Below are 20027 nucleotides of genomic sequence, written 5' to 3'. Positions count from 1 at the left end.
TGAATGCAATGTTGCAGCTTGCATACTTCAAACAGTGTATATAATGTACACACAAAGCACAAAATGCCTTGCGTATGCGGTGCATACACATGGCTATGTGCAGCTGTCTACAGCCAAAAAGTATGACGGCCACTGCCATGCCAACGAGTTTGTGCCAAAAGATTATCATTACAACCGAAAACAAGACCCGTGCTGTGTGGCCACAGCCGATGAGGTGTGAAAAAGTGAACACGCAAAAATATATCACAACTGACTCTTCAGTCTCGCAATTATCTTCGATATATACATAATATAGCGCATTGCCACATGTGCAGCAAAGATCCGAGCCGCCGGTACCTGGGCTCCGAGCGAGGCTCTGTCGCACCCTTTGGCGGCCGAACTACGAGGTAGAGCTCAACTGGCCTGCCGCCAGATTCGGCAGCAGCACTGAGTGAGAGAAAACTGGCCCCGCGGCGGCTCTTCTCGAGGGGCCGCCCGTGTGCCGAGTGGCGCCGGACGCGGGCATACTGCGCGGTGGTGTCTCGGCAATTGCCGGCGGCTAGTCGCACCGGAGGGCAGGGCACCACGACCGAGTTGAGCGACATTGCATTGGTGTCGGCAGTTGTGCGTTCCCGATTCGAATGGGTGCGCCGGAGCGGAGGCGCACAGCGATTTGGCGAGTAGTGCCTTGGCGGACTGCAGAGGCAAGGGTTAGTACGCATAAGCGGGAGGTGGGGAACGGGGAAGGAGAGAAGAGAGAAAAGAGTGCGTTTTGTTGCCAACACTGGCAGACCAGAGTGGTTGCATCTGCAAGATCACGCATAGGAGGCCACAGAGTGAATTAAGCACGCCAAACAAGTTGAGAAAAAACAGCTTGAGCTACGCTTGAGAACCCCTCGTCAAAACGGGAACTGCCAGCGAAACAACTTTGAGATCGCCACATCGAGCACCTGCCCTTGAAAAGTGGTGTTCTAATTTTGCTTAACACAATAATTGCTTTGCAAAGGACACCTTAATGAAATGGTACTACTGCGTCAATAAACCAAGAATTAAGTTTCAAACATGCAGAGTATCGCCAGGTGATAAACTAGCAAAGCCGAGAAGTCCAGAAGCATAAATTTAGCTAGCTACACAAACTTGCTCAACATTTAAATCAAATTTAAAGGGACACTAAACAGTAACATTAAGATAATCCAAATAAGCACCTGCTTGTGCCATACTGAATATTGAGTTTGGCCTCACATAGAGCTCCATTATTGAATTATGATAGAAAACTGAGCGAGTTCGGAAGCAATGTATTTTTGTGCAGCGCTCACAAATCGAAGAAGAACAAAGAATAAATTTGTCATCGATTTGCGAGCGCTGCAGAAAAACACATCATGAGTCCATTATTGCAATTGGCACGAGTGGAATGGTCTGACGCCCCATTTCAAACTTTGCCTGCTTCGATGGTGTTTTCTTGACATTAGATAAGTTTATCACTGAAGAAGGACTGTGTTGTCTGCTAAAATAAACAAAGACAATGTTGTAAACAGTGGGTACTTAACTTGAAGAAAATCATCTGAAATAGACGAGAACACATCGTGAAACTAGATTTTTGATGGAGTACTTCACTTATAATATGTTTCTCTTTAGTGCCCCTTGTCCTTGGCAAACAATTTTTTTAAGATCAGCCCAAGAAAAGGGCGCAATGAACCAGTACAGTCAACATGCATTATTTCGACCCTGACGGGACCCATGAAATTGATAGAATTATCTGGAGGGCCCAATTAATTAAGATACAGAAGAAAACATAACACACTGCTGATTCAGTTAGCACTATATTCCCCGATTTGAAGATGTCCTCGAATCAAATGCGCCTTTTTGTATGTGTTCAAAGTAGAAAACTAACACAAACATAATATAAAGCTCTAAGCAAAGTACAAATCTAAAGCCAAGACCACATGTATGCTTGCGGACGCGCGCAAGCTCGCGTCCATGCGCCTAGTGCCTGCTGTGCCTCACGAGGAATGGCGCTTTGCATCCACAAAGATGCAGGACAGCACGTGTTCACTGGGCTGCCTTACAGACGCCTTGGCAGACGCTGCTTCATACTTTGTTATTGACAGTGTTTCAAAATGCTTTGATATCTATAAACATGATTGTTATATTTTTATAGCTCTTAGATCAGCACAAAAAGGAACGAAGAAGCACTTTCTTGCATGATATAAATCTGCTTCACTGAGAGTTGAATGTTCCACGCCGTAGCTGCGTAGTTAGGCACGCCGATGTGAGGCCGCCCAAGTGCGTGATAACGGAGAAGAGCTGTTCTCCGAGATCATGCTGGGTTTCGATGCGTACGAGCCGTGCCGTGCCATCTGCGCATGTATGGGTGCGCGGACGTGAGCGTACCCGCGTCTGCAAGCGTACGTGTGGTCTGGGCTTAACGCACGCCTAAATTTTTAGCAAGAAACATGGGCAATAAATGCGTTGCACAATGGCGGCCAGTTTCTAAATACACTCGAACCTTGTTATAACAAAGATGATGGGGCAGCCGAAATTACTTTGTTATATTGTAGAATCTCGTTGATACATTCCTGTTACGCATGTTTTCCTAGAGCCAACATTCGCAATCGAGAACACAAAAAATGACCCAATAGAGTTACGCAAATTTTTTTTACCGGTTCATACATTCCCAGAACACATGGTTTTTCGGCACCAGTGTTAAGTATACTTTAACAAGCATGTGATGCCCCCTCAAGCATAATCTTCGATGGCCCGCCAGGCTTGGTGGCCTGCTAGGCTTGGTAGGCAACATTGGTCACCGCAGCGCAATGAACATCGACGAGCACAGCTCTGCTCGGCGGTCAGTCATCGTTCGTCACCACCACGCTGCAGAGTGTCCGTCTAACAGAGGGTGCCTCGAGCCCTCTCTTGTTCGTGAACCCGGGCGGATCGTGACACTGGTGACGAGTAACCACGGATCGTCCCACACAGCCACGAGTGGCAAAACACCGCCCCCTGTTGCTGCCGCCATGACGCTGTATGGAAGGCTCGAACCGTTCGAGGGAGATGAGTCCGCCTGGCCAACTTTCGAGGAACAAGTCCACATGTTCTTCCGGGCAAACGATACACCCGAGGCCAAACAGTGGAGCATTTTCCTGGCCACCTGCGGGACCCGTATCTTCAGTCTCCTGCTCGACCTTCTCAAGCCAGCCACACCACATGTTAAGACGCTGGGTGAGCTGCTCGCCATACTGCGCTCTCACTTTAACCCAGAACCGTACAAACTAATGGAGCGTTTCCGCTTCAACGACCGGAGCCGCCGGGAAGGAGAGACCCTCAGGCAGTCCATTGCTGCGCTACGAGGGTTAGCAAGTGCCTGCACCTGCGGGGACCAACTGGACTCGCTGCTCCAGGACCGTTTCGTCTGCGGCATCAACAACACCGCCATGCAGACGCGACTCCTGGAGCTTCCCGACTCCTCGCTGGACGACGCCGTGAAGGTAGCGCTGGCAATGGAAGGTGCTGCCAAGGACGCCGGTGAGATTTCCCGTGCGACTGGCTCACCATCAGCGGAAGCAGCAGTCATGAAGTTGGCGACAAAGGGTCGCTGTGATGGTGCCCATTCCCCCTCAGAGTGCCAGTTCTCTCAAGCACAATGCTTCACGTGCGGGAAAACTGGGCACTTGGCACGGGTATGCTGAATGGGGAGAAAGAACAGCAAACAGCAGCAGAAGCCTGGTTCAAGCCCAGGTACCACACAAGCCCGCGGCCAGGGTAGCCGTCGCAAGGGTACATGGCGGGGGCGTGCGGCAGGAGGCTCAAGCTCTTCCGCGGCCAGGCACCACGTCGCGGCCGGGGACCCACTGATTTTTGACATGTGGCACACAGGCTTTGTACCGTCGTCTGTGCCGCCGTGCATGCTGACCCTCGAAATCTGCAGGCACCCCATTCCCATGGAGCTGGACACAGGGGCCAGCATGTCAGTAATGTCTGGGAAACTCTTCAAGCGTATTTTTCCCAGTGTGACCATCAAGTCTTCGAGCGTGATGCTGCGCAGCTACTCCAGGCAGCTCTCCCAGATCCAGGGAGGCAACCCTTCCCCTTTACTTAACCAAGGGGTCGTTGCCGAAGCTCCAGGGCTGAAACTTTATTCATGCACTGGGCGTTCGTCTGCCAGAGTACCAGGAAGCGAGCCTGCATGTGGTCCAAGACATCCCCAGCCTCCTAACCGAGTTCAAGTCCCTGTTCCAGCCAGGGGTGGGCACATTTGCCGGCACGACGGCTGGCATCTATGTACCTGAAGGAGCCCGGCCACGTTTTTTCAAAGCCTCGCCCACTGCCGTTCGCCCTGAAGGATGGGGTCACCCAGGAGCTGGAACGGTTACAGCGAGAGGGCATCCTGGTGCCTGTCAAGACGTCTGAATGGGCCGCTCTCATTGTACCAGTCCTCAAGCGAGACGGCAGTGTCAGGACCTGTGGGGATTTCAAGGTTACTATCAACCCCGCCGCTACCGTCGAGAAGTACCCGTTGCCCCGGATTGAAGATCTCTGGTCATCGTTGTCCGGTGGACAGAAGTTCACCAAGCTCAACCTCAGAGATGCTTACCAGCAGCTGGTGCTCCAGGATGCCTCCCGGAAGTATGTCACAATATCGACAACTTTGGGGCACTTCCAGTACACGCGCTTACCATTTGGCGTGGCCTCAGCGCCAGCCATATTTCAGAGGGAGATAGACAACCTCTTCAGGGGCATGAGGCACATGGCGGTGTACTTGGATGTCATCTTAGTTACTGGTAGTGACGACGGGGACCACCTGCAAAACCTGCACAACGTCCTGGCACGACGGCAGGACACCGGCCTGAAGCTCAAGCTGGAAAAGTGCATTTTTCTGGCCCCCCAGTGTTGGGTACTTGGGACATGTCATTTCCCAGGCTGGCTCAGCCCCGGCTCCCCGCAAAGTTGATGCTGTGCTCAAGGCACCTAAGCCCCAGAACAAGAAGGAGCTTCAGAGCTACCTCGGCCTCATCAACATCTACAGGAGTTTTCTGCCGAACCTGTCGGAGGATTTACAGCCGCTCCATCTTCTGCTTCGAGATGGTCAGCAATGGGTTTGAAAGAAGGAGCAAGACCGGGCCTTCCAATGAAGCAAGGAGCTAATCACCGAGGCTCCAGTGCTGGTACACTTCGATCCTGCCAAGCCTGTCGTCCTGACCGTAGATACATCGTCTTACGGCGTGGGAGCCGTCCTGGCACACCGCGACAAAGATCGCCAGAAACATCCTGTGTCGTTTGCTTCTCGTCAGCTTCATGCTGCAGAGCAACACTACAGCCAGCTGGACAGAGAAGGCTTGGCCCTCATGTTTGGTGTCGAAAGCTTCCACCAATATCTGTGGGGCCGGAAGTTCGAGGCGGTCACGGACCACAAGCCGCTGTTGGGGCTGCTAGGGCCTGACAAGGCAGTTCCCGTGCAGGCATCCCCTCGAGTGGTATGCTGGGCCTTGAGGCTGGCAGCTTACAGTTACCAGCTGGTTTACCGTCCGGGAAAGGACCTGGGACCTGCTGATGCCCTGAGCCGCCTGCCCCTGCCAGAGGTGCCCGATGCTGTTCCGGAACCTGCTGAAGTGTTCATGCTGGAGCCTGCGTACCCAGAGGTGCTCTCCAGATCTGCGGTATCGCAAGCGACCAGCCGGGACCCAGTCCTGTCTCAGGTGGTCAAGGCGGTGTCCCATGCGGAGGAATTGGTTCAGCTGGCCTAAAGCCACAAGGCCGCTGAGCTGAGCCTGCAACAGGGCTGCCTATTGTGGGGTTCCAGGGTGGTGTTCCCACAAAGTCTCCGGTCCAGGGTCCTGCAGTTGCTGCATGCGGGTCATCCTGGCGTGGAAAGGACTGAGATGGTGGCCCGGTCCCATGTTTGGTGGCCTGGCCTGGACATCGCTCGCATAGTGCAGAGCTGCCAAATCTGCCAGGAGCATCAGCGGGCCTCGCGCCATGTGGAAATCACCCCCTGGCCATTCCCACCGAGACTCTGGCCTTGCCTACATGTAGATTTTGGGGGACCTTTCAAGGGCCATTACTTCCTGGTGGTGGTGGACGCCTTTTCGAAGTGGGTGGAAGTTCTATCTGTCACCACTCCATCAGCAGGCGCGACCACCACAGCGCTACGACAGGTCTTTGCCGCCCAGGGGTTGCCGGACATCATGTCTGACAATGGTCCTGCTTTCGCCAGCACAGTGTACCTGACCTGGCTGACGAAGAATGGAATCCGCCGCATGATGGTTCCGCCATAACACCCTGCTTCAAATGGTGCAGCCGAGCAGGTGGTGCAAACCATCAAGGACAAGCTCAAGAAGAGCCAGACTGGGGATTTCCGGACGCAGATTGCTCGGATACTGTTTCAGTATCGGACCACGTTCCACGATGTCACTGGCCGTGCCCCCTGTGAGCTCCTGCTGGGTCGGATGGTCAAGACACCCTTGGACGTCTTGCATCCAGACCTCCGATCCACAGTGCTCCTGAAGCAGCTAAAGCAGAAGCTGGCTGCTGACCGAGGGTGCCGTCCCGGGCTGGCCATTGCTGGAATCGGGAGCTCCAGTTTTTGCCAGGAACTTCGGCCCTGGCCCACCCTGGTCTGACGGACAGGTGGTGGCTCCTGCCAGCGCCTCATCGCTGTTCGTCCGCATGCCAGACATGGCCACGTGACACAGACACTCCAACCATATTAGGCCTCGCCTCAAGACCTGGCCAGCACCCTCGACTGCCACATCAGAGTTCCAGCCCGCAGGAGGACTAGTGGCAGCACCAGTCGCTTCCAGCGGAGCACCGCCCACCTCGGAGGCAGCAAGCGTTGCCAGTGGTACTGCGCTCGTTGGGCCGGTGTCGAGCCCGTCACCACTCACAAGGCTGACCACTTCGGATCCTCCGGATGGAGCGAGGTTGGCTCAGGCAGCACCCGGCGTTGCCACACCTGGCCCGTCAAAACCGGTGCCCAGGCGGAGTACTCGACGGCGGAGGCCACCGGACCGTTACTCTCCTGGGTAGCAGGCACCGTCAACCTGGCTAGAACGGAGGCAGAGCCTTGTACAACGAACTTGGAAGCTTTTTGATGTCGACAAACAAACTGGGGGTAAGGGGGTGTGACAAGTATGTGACGCCTCCTCGGGCATAATCTTCGTTGGCCCATCAGGCAACACAAGTCACCACACCGCAATAAACACCAACGAGCACAGCTGTTCGGCAGCCAGTCATCGTTCGTCACCACTACACTGCGGAGCGCCCGTCTAACAAAGGGTGCCTCGAGCCCTCCCTTGTTCACGAACCCGGGCGGATCGTGACATATACATAGCCAAACTGCGATCGTATAATACGTTTTCCGGCCACTAGATACCATGTAAACAAGAAAATGTGCAAGACGTGCGTGATTGAGGACAGTATGTAGCCGCCCATCTCACATGAAAACGAAGTAGGCGTGCAGTTTATTTCGGTACCAGCAAATCTCAGGCTGGGTCATTGCACGCCGCATTTACAGCTATCGCCGTTAAACCTATTGCGATAATCGTCTTCTCCTATCTGTTTTACAGCATGTGGTGCGCATTGCCATTGGTAGCGTACTGCACACTTTTAGTAGGAGACAATCCAAACGTGCCCTTGTTCACTGCTGGAGGCGGCGCGATGTGGGCATCGCGCTTCGCTTCGGCCGCATCCGCCGTTTGCCCATCAGCTTGATTTTGTTTCGGTTTCACGTTGCCTTCTTAAAAACCATGCAATAGGAAAACAACAAAATGCGTCTCTGGCCACGAGAGAACCACCAGCTCGGCACGCGTCGGCGTCTCGTACCGCAAAGATCCCCGCGACACTTCGCATTACGTAGATGTCAACAATAGTTGAGTCTGTCAATCTTTTTAGTTAGTTCGAATCTTACATTTTCCCAGTCAGTATGTTCTTTCTCGCGGTTTTTCCAAAGCGTATGAACAAGGTTCTATTGTATTTGTTATTACCATTTAGTGGTAATAACAATTGTGCATGCCCAATGGCATGCACAATTGTAAACATGAAGATAAGAAGACGGCTTTGCATCCCATGGAACTGCTACACGGCCATGTATATGATGACATTTGAATAAAAGAACACCAGAATTTTCGGGCTGTGCAACAAGTGACTTGATGCGACAGCCTTTAGATAGCTGCCTTCTGTTCCATTACGATGCTCTTTCGCATCCGCTTTCCACTTGGCTCGTCGTGGTCGAGCAATGAGTGGCAAGCAACACAGCGCTCCACTGGGTGATCAAGGAGGCAAGCGAACGTCGCCACGCCAGCTTGGCTCAGTCGGCTTGTGGCTTTTGATATTTAACCAATGCCAACGCAGTCTCCGAGCCCACACCCACCTGCTAGCCCGTGCGGCGCTTCGCTGGGAGAGGGAGAAGTGAATGCATGGCCTGAGCATGACTCCCAAGAATGCACCCGGAGGTCTTCGAGGCCAGGCTTAGCTGCGGCTGCATGTGCGGTGTGCCGTAGAGAGAGACTTAAATGCACTAATGGTGGGATTTGTGCGTGACCCCCGAGATTGTGCTGGGGAGAACTTGGAGGCCCCATCCTGCTGCACTTGCCTGCGTGGCGTGCAGAAGTGCATGTACAAATTTTTCGCACTGCCACACGCAGCCACGCAGTGTGGCACAGCTAGCGCAGCCAAATGCGCCCAAGAGAGAGGGAGAGAGAGGTCAGTGGAGAAGTGCGATAGTGAGCCGATGCTTATGCACAGGCATGCAGCTACACGCAGCGGTGAAAGAGACCAGTGTTGCTCGACGACATATTCGACGAGAGATGCGGGAGTTTTCAACTGTAGCAGTGAACGAGTGCGTAACCCCGTGGAAAGTGATGTAATCGGCGCAACGGTCGGGTATATTTTGGTTTCGGGGACGAATCTAGTTAATTATATCCAGTGGCAGGAAGATTTCACTCGGTTAAAAAGGATGTTCTTAAATACATAGATCTCTATGGGGACTTCAAGGGGAATATTATTTACTTCGTTATATCCCATTTCATTCTAACAAGGTTCGAGCGTACGACAATAGGACACAATTGGTATAGCATACTAGATGTTGGATTGCACACCACACTGAAGCATTGCCGATAGCTTCCGGGAGCAAATGTGAAGGTTTACTGCAGCAGGCTAGTCTTCCCAGTTATCTGTGGCACAATCAGACGTGAAGCAGATGCCCAAGCAGACGTAAGAAGATTGTGGTGATGCTGTATATTCATTCGATCGCGTACTGTGTAAAGAAAATTGGGAAACGGTGCAATGTAAAAGTGGTATTTTTCAGCCCCGGCAGAACTGCAGAGCATGTGTGCAAAGGTAAATGCAGGTGCAGTAAAACGGGGCTGTCATGTGCAGTAAAACGGGGCTGTCAAAAACAACACGGAGAGAAGTTGGTCGGCTGCACTGCGGGAGTGGTGCATTCTGTATCCCCTTTCGTTTGGCGGCAGAGAGTGTATTGTGAATGGACTGGGCAATGTCTGAATGAAGGAGCATGGCTACAGTGCTTCAAGAGCAGTCGTCGGACGCCGGACACCTTGGGATTCATTGTCAAGATTGCGGATATCAGCCAATCTGTGAGAACTGCACGAGGGTGAGCAAAGATGGCAACCAAATGATGACGCAAGTGATTATCGAAGCCGCCGAGATTGCACGCAGGAGAAGTGCATAAGCATGCCGTCTGTCTCCCTTAGCACAAAATAAATTGATTTCCTCACGCCCTAATCTGAAGGAAATTTTTTACCCTCGCTGTTCCTTTTTATTGCAATTTCAAGCGCAGCCACATATGTGACAAAGCCGGCTTGGTACTGGTGGATGGTGCGTTCTGTAAAATTCTTTGCGTTTTTCATGTTCTTCCCCATTTGAATATCTTCTATTTATTCCGCTGACGAGGGAATAAATCGACAGTTGCAAGCAGTGCTCCGCTGTGTGTGTTTCTCCTCTATGTGACCCATCAAAATGTTGTGCAATCGAACATCTAGTATGAAAATGGGCATTTTCGATGGAAGGCATGAATTCTACGCACTTACTGTCCCATATCATCTGCCAAGACAGACACTGCCCCTAAAGGGAACGTCATTCGAGTCACCATAGGGGTCAAGCACGTGTGGGATGACTGGTCAAATTCAAGTTATGCGGCCAAGGCCAATTTTAGGATTGAAATAACGAAAGTTTGGGCCCATATATATGCATGGGTACCGGCCAGAACCTTCGGCCAGGATCGAATTAAATGGAATTGAATTAATGGAATAAGTCTACTGGCTTTTGAAATATAAGCATCCTTAGCAAGGAACGAATATTCAAGAAATGTTGCTTCAATGACTAGCAACACAGCACCAATGTAATGAAGATTTCGCTTAATGTGGTCACTAGTGTCTCACCCTGCACGCACTGGAGAGAGTGTCATACAACACAACTTTTTTTCTAGTTCGGCTCACACTGGATTTTGTACATTTCTCGTATTAGTCCCATTGTTGGCAAATGCGAAATTTTAATCATTACAGTGGCAGGGTAGTATGGAACAAGTCTACTGTGTAGGCCATTCATATCTACATTTTTTGCACATAAGCAAACCAAGGGAGTACTAATATATTCTCAGAATTGTAAAGAGAAAGAGGGGAACATAGGTTTACAACAGTAATTAAAAAAAGAACTGTACGCTATCACACGAATAATGTAGTCATCAATCTGAATCTTGAGCAACACTAAGCAGAGCTCAGACTTGCAAGCTGTCTTTTTGTTTGTGTCACCTTCTGCCAAGACCTCACCCAAGCTCCTTAGCTTGGGTGAGCTTGAGTGCCAGAAGTGAACGAGATTCTCCCAAAGTGATGGCTAGAAATGGTAAACCCTATAGTATACAAAGGATCACCTTTGAGAAGAGTGAACTATTCTATGATGGTCAAACTTGGAATAAGGCAAACAAGGCAGCGACACTTGCTTAAAGACATACAGTCAATTTTGTGGGCCCACATGGCAAGTCTTGAAGCAGCACGGGACCAGAGTCCCAGTGTGCTACCTCCACAGAGCTGGTGCAGGCACTTACTTGGGCAAGGGGTAGGGCCCGACGGTGGTGCCCTGGCGCTCGCTCTCGGTGGCTAGCTTCTGCATTGTGTCCACCAGGAAGGAAAACACCTGAGCACTTTCTGCATGGAATGTGCTCTCGGCCGTGAAGAACGTCTGCAGGTTGGACACCAGGAACGGGATGCGGCTGTGCAAGGAGGGCACCCAGCTGTTAGCGCAAGCTATGTACGAAATGAAGCAGCCTAGAGGTCATTACCAATGATACAAACAACCACAATGGTGCTTCAAGCTGTGCCTGTCGTGGCATCAACCGTTTCCATGCCATAGCAGTCCAGGCTGTCCAGGTGAGCTCGCTAACAGCACTTTGACTAAGTCTCACACTCAGACAAAGTCAAGGATGCTACGCAAGTAGTTTGATCACCGCACAAGTCGCACACTCCCCAATTGTACGAGACAAATGCTACGAGGTAACCATTCCATATGTTAAGGGGGGGAGTCAAAACTAACTTGTTTCTTGGCAGGAAAGGCTGAAATTTGGCACACACGCTGCACATTGCATTAGAGAGACAATTCTAAAATTTCATGAAGGTCTCTTCATTAGTTTTTGTTCTATAAGAATTTTCAAGTTCCTTGCATGTGGAAAGCCTGGCACAGTAACGAAACATGGTAGAGAGCCAGGAATACTTTGTACGCCCGAATGAATAATCTACATAAGGAAAGCCTTCAATATTTTTTAGTAACCTAATTTTTTGCTCAACATGAAATGCATGTGACTGCACTTGCCTGCATAAAGCCATGTAGCTATTGTGAAATAATAAAATAATGGAAAAATAAAGAAACATTTCAAGACTGGCCTTTTGTACAGCACAGTTTATGGATCGCAGCAAAACAAACAGGATCAAAATCAGTCCAGCCATTGTGCGATGCTTTCCACGAGCAAGGTGACAAACAAAAAAAAAAAAGAAAAATCCCACATCTGAGAAAACAGGCTCCAAAGTTTTGCAGCAAGCAGTATTTATTTGAACGCACCCGGGCATTTGGCATCATTGTTGTCAGGCATCGTCTTGCACCTTTGCCTCTTTGTTTCGTGGGCCTTGGGAGATTTGTTCTTGGCCTTGCTGGCCTATCCAATTCCGTTCAGTTGCAACAACCCGCGAAGGGAGTTGTGCATGCTGCATCCTTGCGGTTCTGCCGTTACCGGTCACACGAAATGCAGCTAAAGGCTGAATAGTGCGACGTTCGGGAAACGATTCTTCCAGTGAATCTTATCACACTGTTGCTAGTCAACGGTTGGGACACGAAGGCTTACGTCAATGCAGGTTTATGAATGACATTATGTAGTTTTGTGCTTCCAGTGCATAGAGTACCACGTTTTGGTCACAACAGCAAGTGGTACACTGTGGCCACTGGTTGCAGAAACATGTCGCTCTGCTAATTGGCGGTAAATGGTTGAGATCTGCGACACCTTTTGTGTAATATGTACGCCCTCTTCTACAATGTAAGCATATGATGGACTTGATTTTACAGAAAATTGCATGAGGCATGCATATACACTCGGACCTCATTATAATAGAATGCAACATAGTTGACTGATAATTCAGACTCCATGTGGAATGCAAATAGGTAAGTCTAAACTATCGGATGTCCAAAAAAAATCTAATGTATAAGAAAATTGGCCTACGATTACGCTTCTTGGTATTGCGATCTTTGAGTGCAGCTGCTGCTTTATTTCAACAACAGGCAACAGCATACAGAACACAGTGCCGAACGGAGACTGTTCTGCATTTTGGATTGGGCAGCACCCACTGTCATGCGCCGCTGTCGAGCCGGTGCTCCGGCAACGCGCCACCTTGCAGTGGGTAATCGCCGAGGAAAGGGGGATAGATTAGCAATTATTATTTGTTTCTTCTGAGGTGGGATGAGGAAACAGGTGGCGAACAGGGGTATTGAGTAGAAGTCACACATACATTCACTCACAGACAGGCCTCAATGTGGCCGCACCAGGTTCAAGTGGGAAGTAGAAGGGGATAAAATGCTATAACTGTCTTTTGAGTCACTGCAACGGCACTGCGCCAAGTAAGGGGAGGTATAGGGCAAGAGTGGAGGCGGGAGGACAGCCAGACGCAAGCACTGTCGGAGGCGACAAATGCCCCTCAGGAACACGCCCCACAAACGGGGAATCGAGAGACACGGCTGAGAGCGACGGAGAGATGGAGGAGTGGAGGACCGTGGATCACGTGCGAGGCAGCAAGCAACGCCCGCCGCCGGCACCGCGGCAGTGGCGCGACAGCGGGAGAAGGGACGGCGAGGGAGGAGTGGGCAGTAGCGGCGAGTCACTGCAACGGCGCTGCGCGAGGAAGGGGGCAAGAGGATAGGAGAGAACCCGTGATCCAGGTTTGGAGGACAAGGGGAGAGCAAGACTCACACCGCGCGCGCGCGCGCGAGAGAGAGAGAGAGAGAGAGAGAGAGATGGTAGCAGGAGCACACGCAGCTTAAAGCACCTCAATTTTTCGAAAGTAGACCTTTCTTAGACCTTTCCGCCAACCCGCTCTGCCCGGCGTTTCCTCGTCTACGCCTCCTGCTGCCCCAGACTTCTCCGCTCCCCCATTGGCCAATCTGTGTCACGTGAAAACATGCATAGTGCTTTTGAATATTTTTTCCTTCCAGCACGCTCCGACCACCATTGCTGGTCCAGTGCGATGAAAGTATGCGCAGATGGATTGATCGCGGCAGGTTGCAGGATGAAATCGTGGCCACAGTGGCCGCATTTCGGTGGGGGCGATATGCAAAGACGCCTGTGTCCCGTCTATTGGGAGCACGTTAAAGAGCCCCAGCTGGTCAAAATTAACTCGGAGTCCCTCATTACGGTGTGCGTTTGGCACACCGTAATGGTGGATGTTTTGGGGGATGTAATGTGGACGTAATGGGGGACATAATGGGGACCTAGTTTTGGCACATAAAACCCAAGAACCATTTTTTTCCTTTCTTTTGTGTGCCTTGAGTGTTCCAGTTAAAGAGACACTGCTTCCCTGCGAAAAGTTACAACACAATAGAATACAGACGCACATAGTATACAGATTTAAAATAAGCACTTCAACAAAAGTGTTACTGGTAGAGGGGGGGGGGAGGTAATTATTTTCGAAACCTCTGTCCAGTTGACCCATAAAGTTCATTCTTGCTTTCAAATTCCAACCACTTTCCCCGTAATAAATAAATAAACAAGATTTCATGTGCTGGTACGTTGTTCAAATCATTACTATCCACGTGTGAAAAAGTTGCTCATGGCCACCACAACTCGAGCATGAACTACTCACATCTGCAAAAGACGTGAAGCAGAAGCGGCCCTGTTGCTAGGCATTGCTGGTCCCAGACAGTTGGAATCTCTCAGGCGCCGGTCGAACAAAAGTATCCTGCAGGCACTTAAATGAACCTATGAAACCACGTACACATACTTTCAGGGAGTGAAAACCTGAAACTGAGGTAATTACCCAATTGTTTGAGCACGCCGTGTGCATGCGTCATGTTTCAGCAACACGAACTCTCAACAAGCGGGTGCTTAACGCCTTAAGATGATGGTACCTTTCTCTCTCTTTCTTTTTTTTTTTTTTGCGATTCCAACACGACATTATTAAGGTCAGTTACCAACTGACGAAGCAAAATCTCGCCTCGAAAACTGCTTCGCAGGGCTGGAACGAACTTTTCCGTGGATTTCCCCTGGTAGCGCATTAGCTGTCATCTGCTATGGCAGGGCCAGCATAATCAGCGCCACTGTCGAGGCAGCGCCGAGCGCAGCGGTGGAGAAGGGAAGTGGTTGGCGCTACTTTTGGAGATTGAGGGGCTTTAGTGCAGCTAGAGCCGCGCGAGGATGATGATCTTGTTTATGGTGAGGCCAACGGCAACGCGAAACGCGGGAACGAGTACCAAAGAGCTGCGCTCAAACAATTTTATTTACACTTGAAAGCGCCTGTGCAGGGAATATGCGGTCGATTCATTGCTGCACGCACTTTCGCTTACGTGGAACCAAGTACGACTATATTTCTGCCAGTTTTGTGCTGTCGCTGTACGCCGATGTAAGGACTGCAAAGGCTCATGTCAGATTTGCATGTGAAAGCTCCGGCAGCATAGGGCACATCATCAGAGTTGCTGTTTGGCGGTGGGAAAACTTGCACAATTATTTCATCATCGTTCAGTTCGGCACATGACAACGCCACGCTGTCGATGTCTGCAAGGTCTCCAAATGTAATGGCGGCAGAAAATTGGCACACCGCAGCCTAGCAGGTCATCAATGATGTTCATATTTGAGCTCGCTGTAGTAGGCGGCAGTTCAGGCTCTTCAGTTGCGGAATCGGGCTAATTCGGACTGCAAGGGCACCATTGGTTCCACTTGACAAGGCCTGCTGATAAGTTCACGAGAAAGACTTCTTCGAGCCAGCAGCACGATGTCTGGAACGCAAACTAAAAGAAGCACAGAATGGTAGGACGCTGTCCGAAAGGCAAACTCGACAAACATTATGGTGAGAGCATGCCATGCGCAGGGTTTATAGTGTACTACAATATAGTGGGGTTGCTGGAATACGCCAGAACACATGCCGGAACAGGATTTGATGATTGCGATATTGATGGGACCTATGATTCAGGCAAAGCCTCCAAGATTGGCATTTGCTGCTATACGTCTGAGGCACAGCGCTGTGACCAAGACAAAGCCTCAGGGATTACCATCTAGCGTGTAATCCTTGAGGCCATATTTGATGTCATGCGTCTCTGATGCCATAATTTGTCTCGTCGAGGTTACCAGAGCAGATAATGGGGCCCACTCTTAAACAAATGTACACTCCTTGTAATATCTTGCCCCACAACAATAGTCGTAATCTGTCTTGCTTGCTTCTCCTTTTTGAAAACGTCACGCCCACTACTTTCCTGTCGAGAGTGCTCTGTCCTGCTTATAACGCACATGCCCTTTGTGACTTGCAAGTACCGGGCTTGAAGCATTAAAGAAAGGAAATGCAGACAAGACAGATTACGATTATTGTTGTGTGGCAAGATACGACCCAAAGGTGTAATTTTGTTTAAAGGGACACTAAAGCGAAACACTAAATCAATTTAGACTAATGAAGCATTGTTTGAGAACCCTGCAGGCAGTCATTTCAAAAAAATAGTTTGATTATTAGATGAGAAAATGAAGGTCCAAGTATCAGTATTTGAATTTCGCGCCGAAACCACAGCGCCGGTACGTCAGCGTGACGTCAGGGATTCCAAAGTATGTTTTCGCATTTGGGCCGCGTTGGCTGAATAAAGGTTCCCGAAACGTGCCATGTTTAATATTTTGCTCCTTTAGAACACAATGTAGTCAATCTGTACCACTATATATAATTAGTAGACCCTAGAAGATGCCATCAAAATCCACGACGTCACAGCCCCCAGGTGCGGGAACTTAAGTAGGCGTCGCCACCCGTATTTCGTTCTTGCGCTTTTTCTGGCTTACCAAACGTCTTATCGTTGTAAGAGTGCTGTTTTTGGTGTTGTAGAACGGTAATTTACTGATGCAGCAGAAATCATTTTTCACTTTAGTGTCCCTTTAAGAGTGCAGAGTTGGCATAGGCTACAGCCATGGACGGAGTCTGGATAAACGAATGTAGAGCTGGCGGCTGTCCGAAATATCAGTGGTCATTACACATTAAGTCTATGGGACCACTGACGGGACCGCGAAGCCGTTTGATCTACCGAGCATGTCCGGATTATCGGAGTCAGATTTATCAGTCGGCGACAGTATAAAGAAATAATGGATATAATGAAGTAAATGAAATTACCCTTGACATCTCTATAAAGATCCACGTATTCAAAACATAGTGCAGGGCTTTAAGAAGGACCTGCACTATGTGCTTTCTGTATGCATGTGTGCTTTGCTTTTCTTTGTTTCTTCTTGATTTCATCTGCAACTTTAAATTCTGTTCTTGTTCCACCATGTACCCACCCCGTCTGTAACGCCCCAAAGGTCCTGAGGGTAAATAAATAAATAAATAAATAAATTGTCCGGCCAATGGATATAACGCACTAGATACGTCTCAAAAACCAATAATACCTGACCACTACGCATCAAGGACATAGCTTTCCGAGGTATTGGGCACTCGTTCGCTATGGCAGTCGAAAACTCCTGCATCCCCGCTTCAAATACGTTGTTGAGCAACACTGGTCTTTCTCAGCTGGCTAGAATTCTAGCCACTGTACTGCCGTGCGTAGCTACGCACCTACGCACACACAGGAGCTCACCATCGCACTTCTCCACTGAGCTCTCTCTCTCTTGGGTGTGCCTGGCTGCACGAGAAGTGCAGCAATGCGAGAGACGCGCGGTGGTGTGGAAGATTAGTGCATTCACTTCTACTGTGCGCCACGCAGGCAGGCACAGCTGGGCATGCCCCTCCAAGATCTCCCCGGTGAAATCTCGGGGGTTACGCACGGCGGCGCTAAGGAATTAGTGCATTCGATTCTCTTTCTCTACGGCGTGCCGCGCAGGCAGCCGCAGCTGGGCCTGGCCTTGGAGATCTCACTGGTGCACTCTCAGGAGTCACGCCTGGCCATGCTTTCACTTCTCCCTTTCACTGCGGTGTGCCACATGGGCTGGCAGCTGGGTGTGACCTCTGAGATCGCATTGGCATTGGCGCAATCTCAATATTCACTAGCCGACCGAGCCAAGCCGGCGCAGCAAAGTTCACGTGCCTCCTCAATCATACAGTGGAGCATTGTGTTGCTTGCCACATGCTGCTCGACTGTGACGAGCCAAGTGGAAAACGGATGCGAAAGAGCATCGCAATGGAACAGAAAGCAGCTATCTAAAGGCTGTCGCAACGAGTCACGTGTTGCACATGCCAAAAATTCTTTTGTTGTACAGCAATTTCATAGCATGAATGTCCGGGTAGTGGTTCCGCGGGCCGCAATGCCATGTTTACAATTGTGTCCCCCATCAGGTATATATGGCAGTAAATGACAATACTGGATATAATAAAGTGATGGATGTAACGAAGTAATTTCGGCTCCCCCTTCAGCTTCGTTAAAATGAGGTTCGAGTATCTTTCTACCATATGTGACGCACTACATTTTGTTTGCAAATGCAAGAAAATCGAAACTTCATAACGGTGCCTGGTATCTATGAAAAGTATAGCATGGTGACACTGTGACAAGAGCAAGTCGCTTAGACATGGCCATGGCTGCATAAATAGAGCTCTCTAAGAGATTTGGAGATTTCTTATAGAACCTGCTGTATTCTCTGCACTACAGATCGGCAAGCTCACTATAGCCAAGTCGGAGCGAGTCGAGGCGAGTTAAAGCAGGCGCAACTTTAAATTGCGGCAAGTCCAACAATCAAATGTGATCCATATGTGTCGAGTCCGTGAAGCCATGCGCTAAGATGACACCCCATGATGTCAAGTCAATTGAACAGTGTATCAACGAGCTGTCTACACTGAATGGAAAACGTGAGTGAAATCAACATGCAAACAGCGGACTCATGTTGACTAGACTAAAATTTCTAACTTTAAGAGGCTCTTGCTAGTGAAGATGGGGGTCTGAATGATACTTGTTGGCATGAAAACGACATCTGGATGCAGGCAGAGGTGGCCCACAAAAAAGGGCAGAGACTCCAGCCGTTAATGTTGAGTAGGATGACATGCCAACGAGTTGGGATGCTGCAATGGCTTTCACTACAATGCACCCCAGTTGAAGTCACCAGCTGAGAGAGAGGCTGACAACACTGCCTCGCATATCACCAGCTCACGATCGCATTTTTCTCATTATGGCACGTCGCGCAGGTTGCGCACAGCTAGGTGTGGCCTCCGAGATCGTATTGCTGCAATCTTGGAGGCCATGCCTTGCTGCGCCCAATTTGCACAACGTGGTTCAGTGAGAATGAACCATGCTGCTTGACAACATATTCAATGCACAAACACAGGAGTTTTGAGCTGCCACGGTGAATGAGTGCTGAACCACATGCAAAGCAATACACTCGGCACGCAAAAGACAGGTATTTTCTTGTTTTGGAGACAAATCTAGTTGGTTATATCCATAAAAAACTATAAGTGACATCCAGGGAAAACGGGGGGAAGGCGGGAGATGGAAATTCAAGACTGAGCAAAACGAGAACAAGGTGAAAGCGGGAGCCAACGAATTGACAAGTGGACTTGTCTTTTCCAAGGCGACATATGCTTTCCTCGGCACAGTATATATAGTATATACATATACTATATATCCTATATATAAACAGTATATATATACTCCTCTATTATCTGATTTGCTGGTGGTCGTGGGCTATCATGTCTCTGAAAGAGATAATAGAAGGAGCAGCAGAAACTGGTGCTGGTGAAAAAAAAGAGGGGAATTTCATTTACTTTGTTATATCCATTATTTCCGTTATATCCAATTTCGTGATGACAAGGTTAGAGTGTACATAGAAATTTGGAGAGGAATTTCATTTACTTTGTTACAGCCATTATTTCACTACAATATGATTTGTTATAGGTTCGAATGTAACTGGTTTGCAAAGTCTGTGGTTTGTAGCATTTTGTTTTCTGTGCATGTTTTTGGTAACCTACTCGGTCACAGCTTTTTTAAAGTCAATTAAAAGCAGGTCAGCTAGAGCCACATGTGCCACGTGCCAACTGTGACCAGGCTCAACAACGAATGCAGTCATAACTGGCAGAACGGGCAGCAGCCACCAACAATGCCTGGCTCCCACAGCCATACCATTCCATAAAAAAAAAAAAAAAAGTACACAACGTATAAAAGAGAACGGGCACAGTTTGGTTGCCGAATCTTGCCCCGCCTCAACTGCTGACCCTCTCGGCAAACGTCTCGGACGCATATTGGGCGATATGCTGCTCACTTTTCGTAGAGTGCAGGCAGTTCCTCGTGCAGTTCATTGTTGATCACCTCGTACATCTGCTTGGCATCCTCAAGTTCTTCTCGTGCCTGAAAGAAAGATTTGAGTTACTTTCTCAGACACTAACAGAAGCAGAGCGTGGTGT

General features: G+C 49.6%; 1 protein-coding gene across 7 annotated transcripts in view; it reads right to left on the bottom strand.

Annotated features, from left to right (window-relative positions):
• Amph (amphiphysin) overlaps nucleotides 1-20027 on the bottom strand; it is a 265780-nt gene that overhangs the window by 130875 nt on the left and 114878 nt on the right. For 4 of the 7 annotated variants that reach the window (XM_050177369.1, XM_050177372.1, XM_050177371.1 and 1 more), the window contains exons 6-7: nucleotides 19886-19971; nucleotides 11036-11200 (exon numbers count right to left, since the gene is read on the bottom strand). In XM_050177369.1, the coding sequence (XP_050033326.1) occupies nucleotides 11036-11200; nucleotides 19886-19971 (251 nt within the window). Of the gene's footprint in view, nucleotides 1-336; nucleotides 676-11035; nucleotides 11201-19885; nucleotides 19972-20027 lie in introns of all 7 variants that reach the window. The other 3 variants (XM_050177365.1, XM_050177368.1, XM_050177366.1) reach the window with 1 other exon arrangement.

Source organism: Dermacentor andersoni, chromosome 5, assembly GCF_023375885.2.
Source record: "Dermacentor andersoni chromosome 5, qqDerAnde1_hic_scaffold, whole genome shotgun sequence".
Lineage (NCBI taxonomy): Eukaryota > Metazoa > Arthropoda > Arachnida > Ixodida > Ixodidae > Dermacentor > Dermacentor andersoni.
Note: the sequence above shows the minus strand (reverse complement) of the source record. Positions and strands in the feature narration are given on the sequence as shown.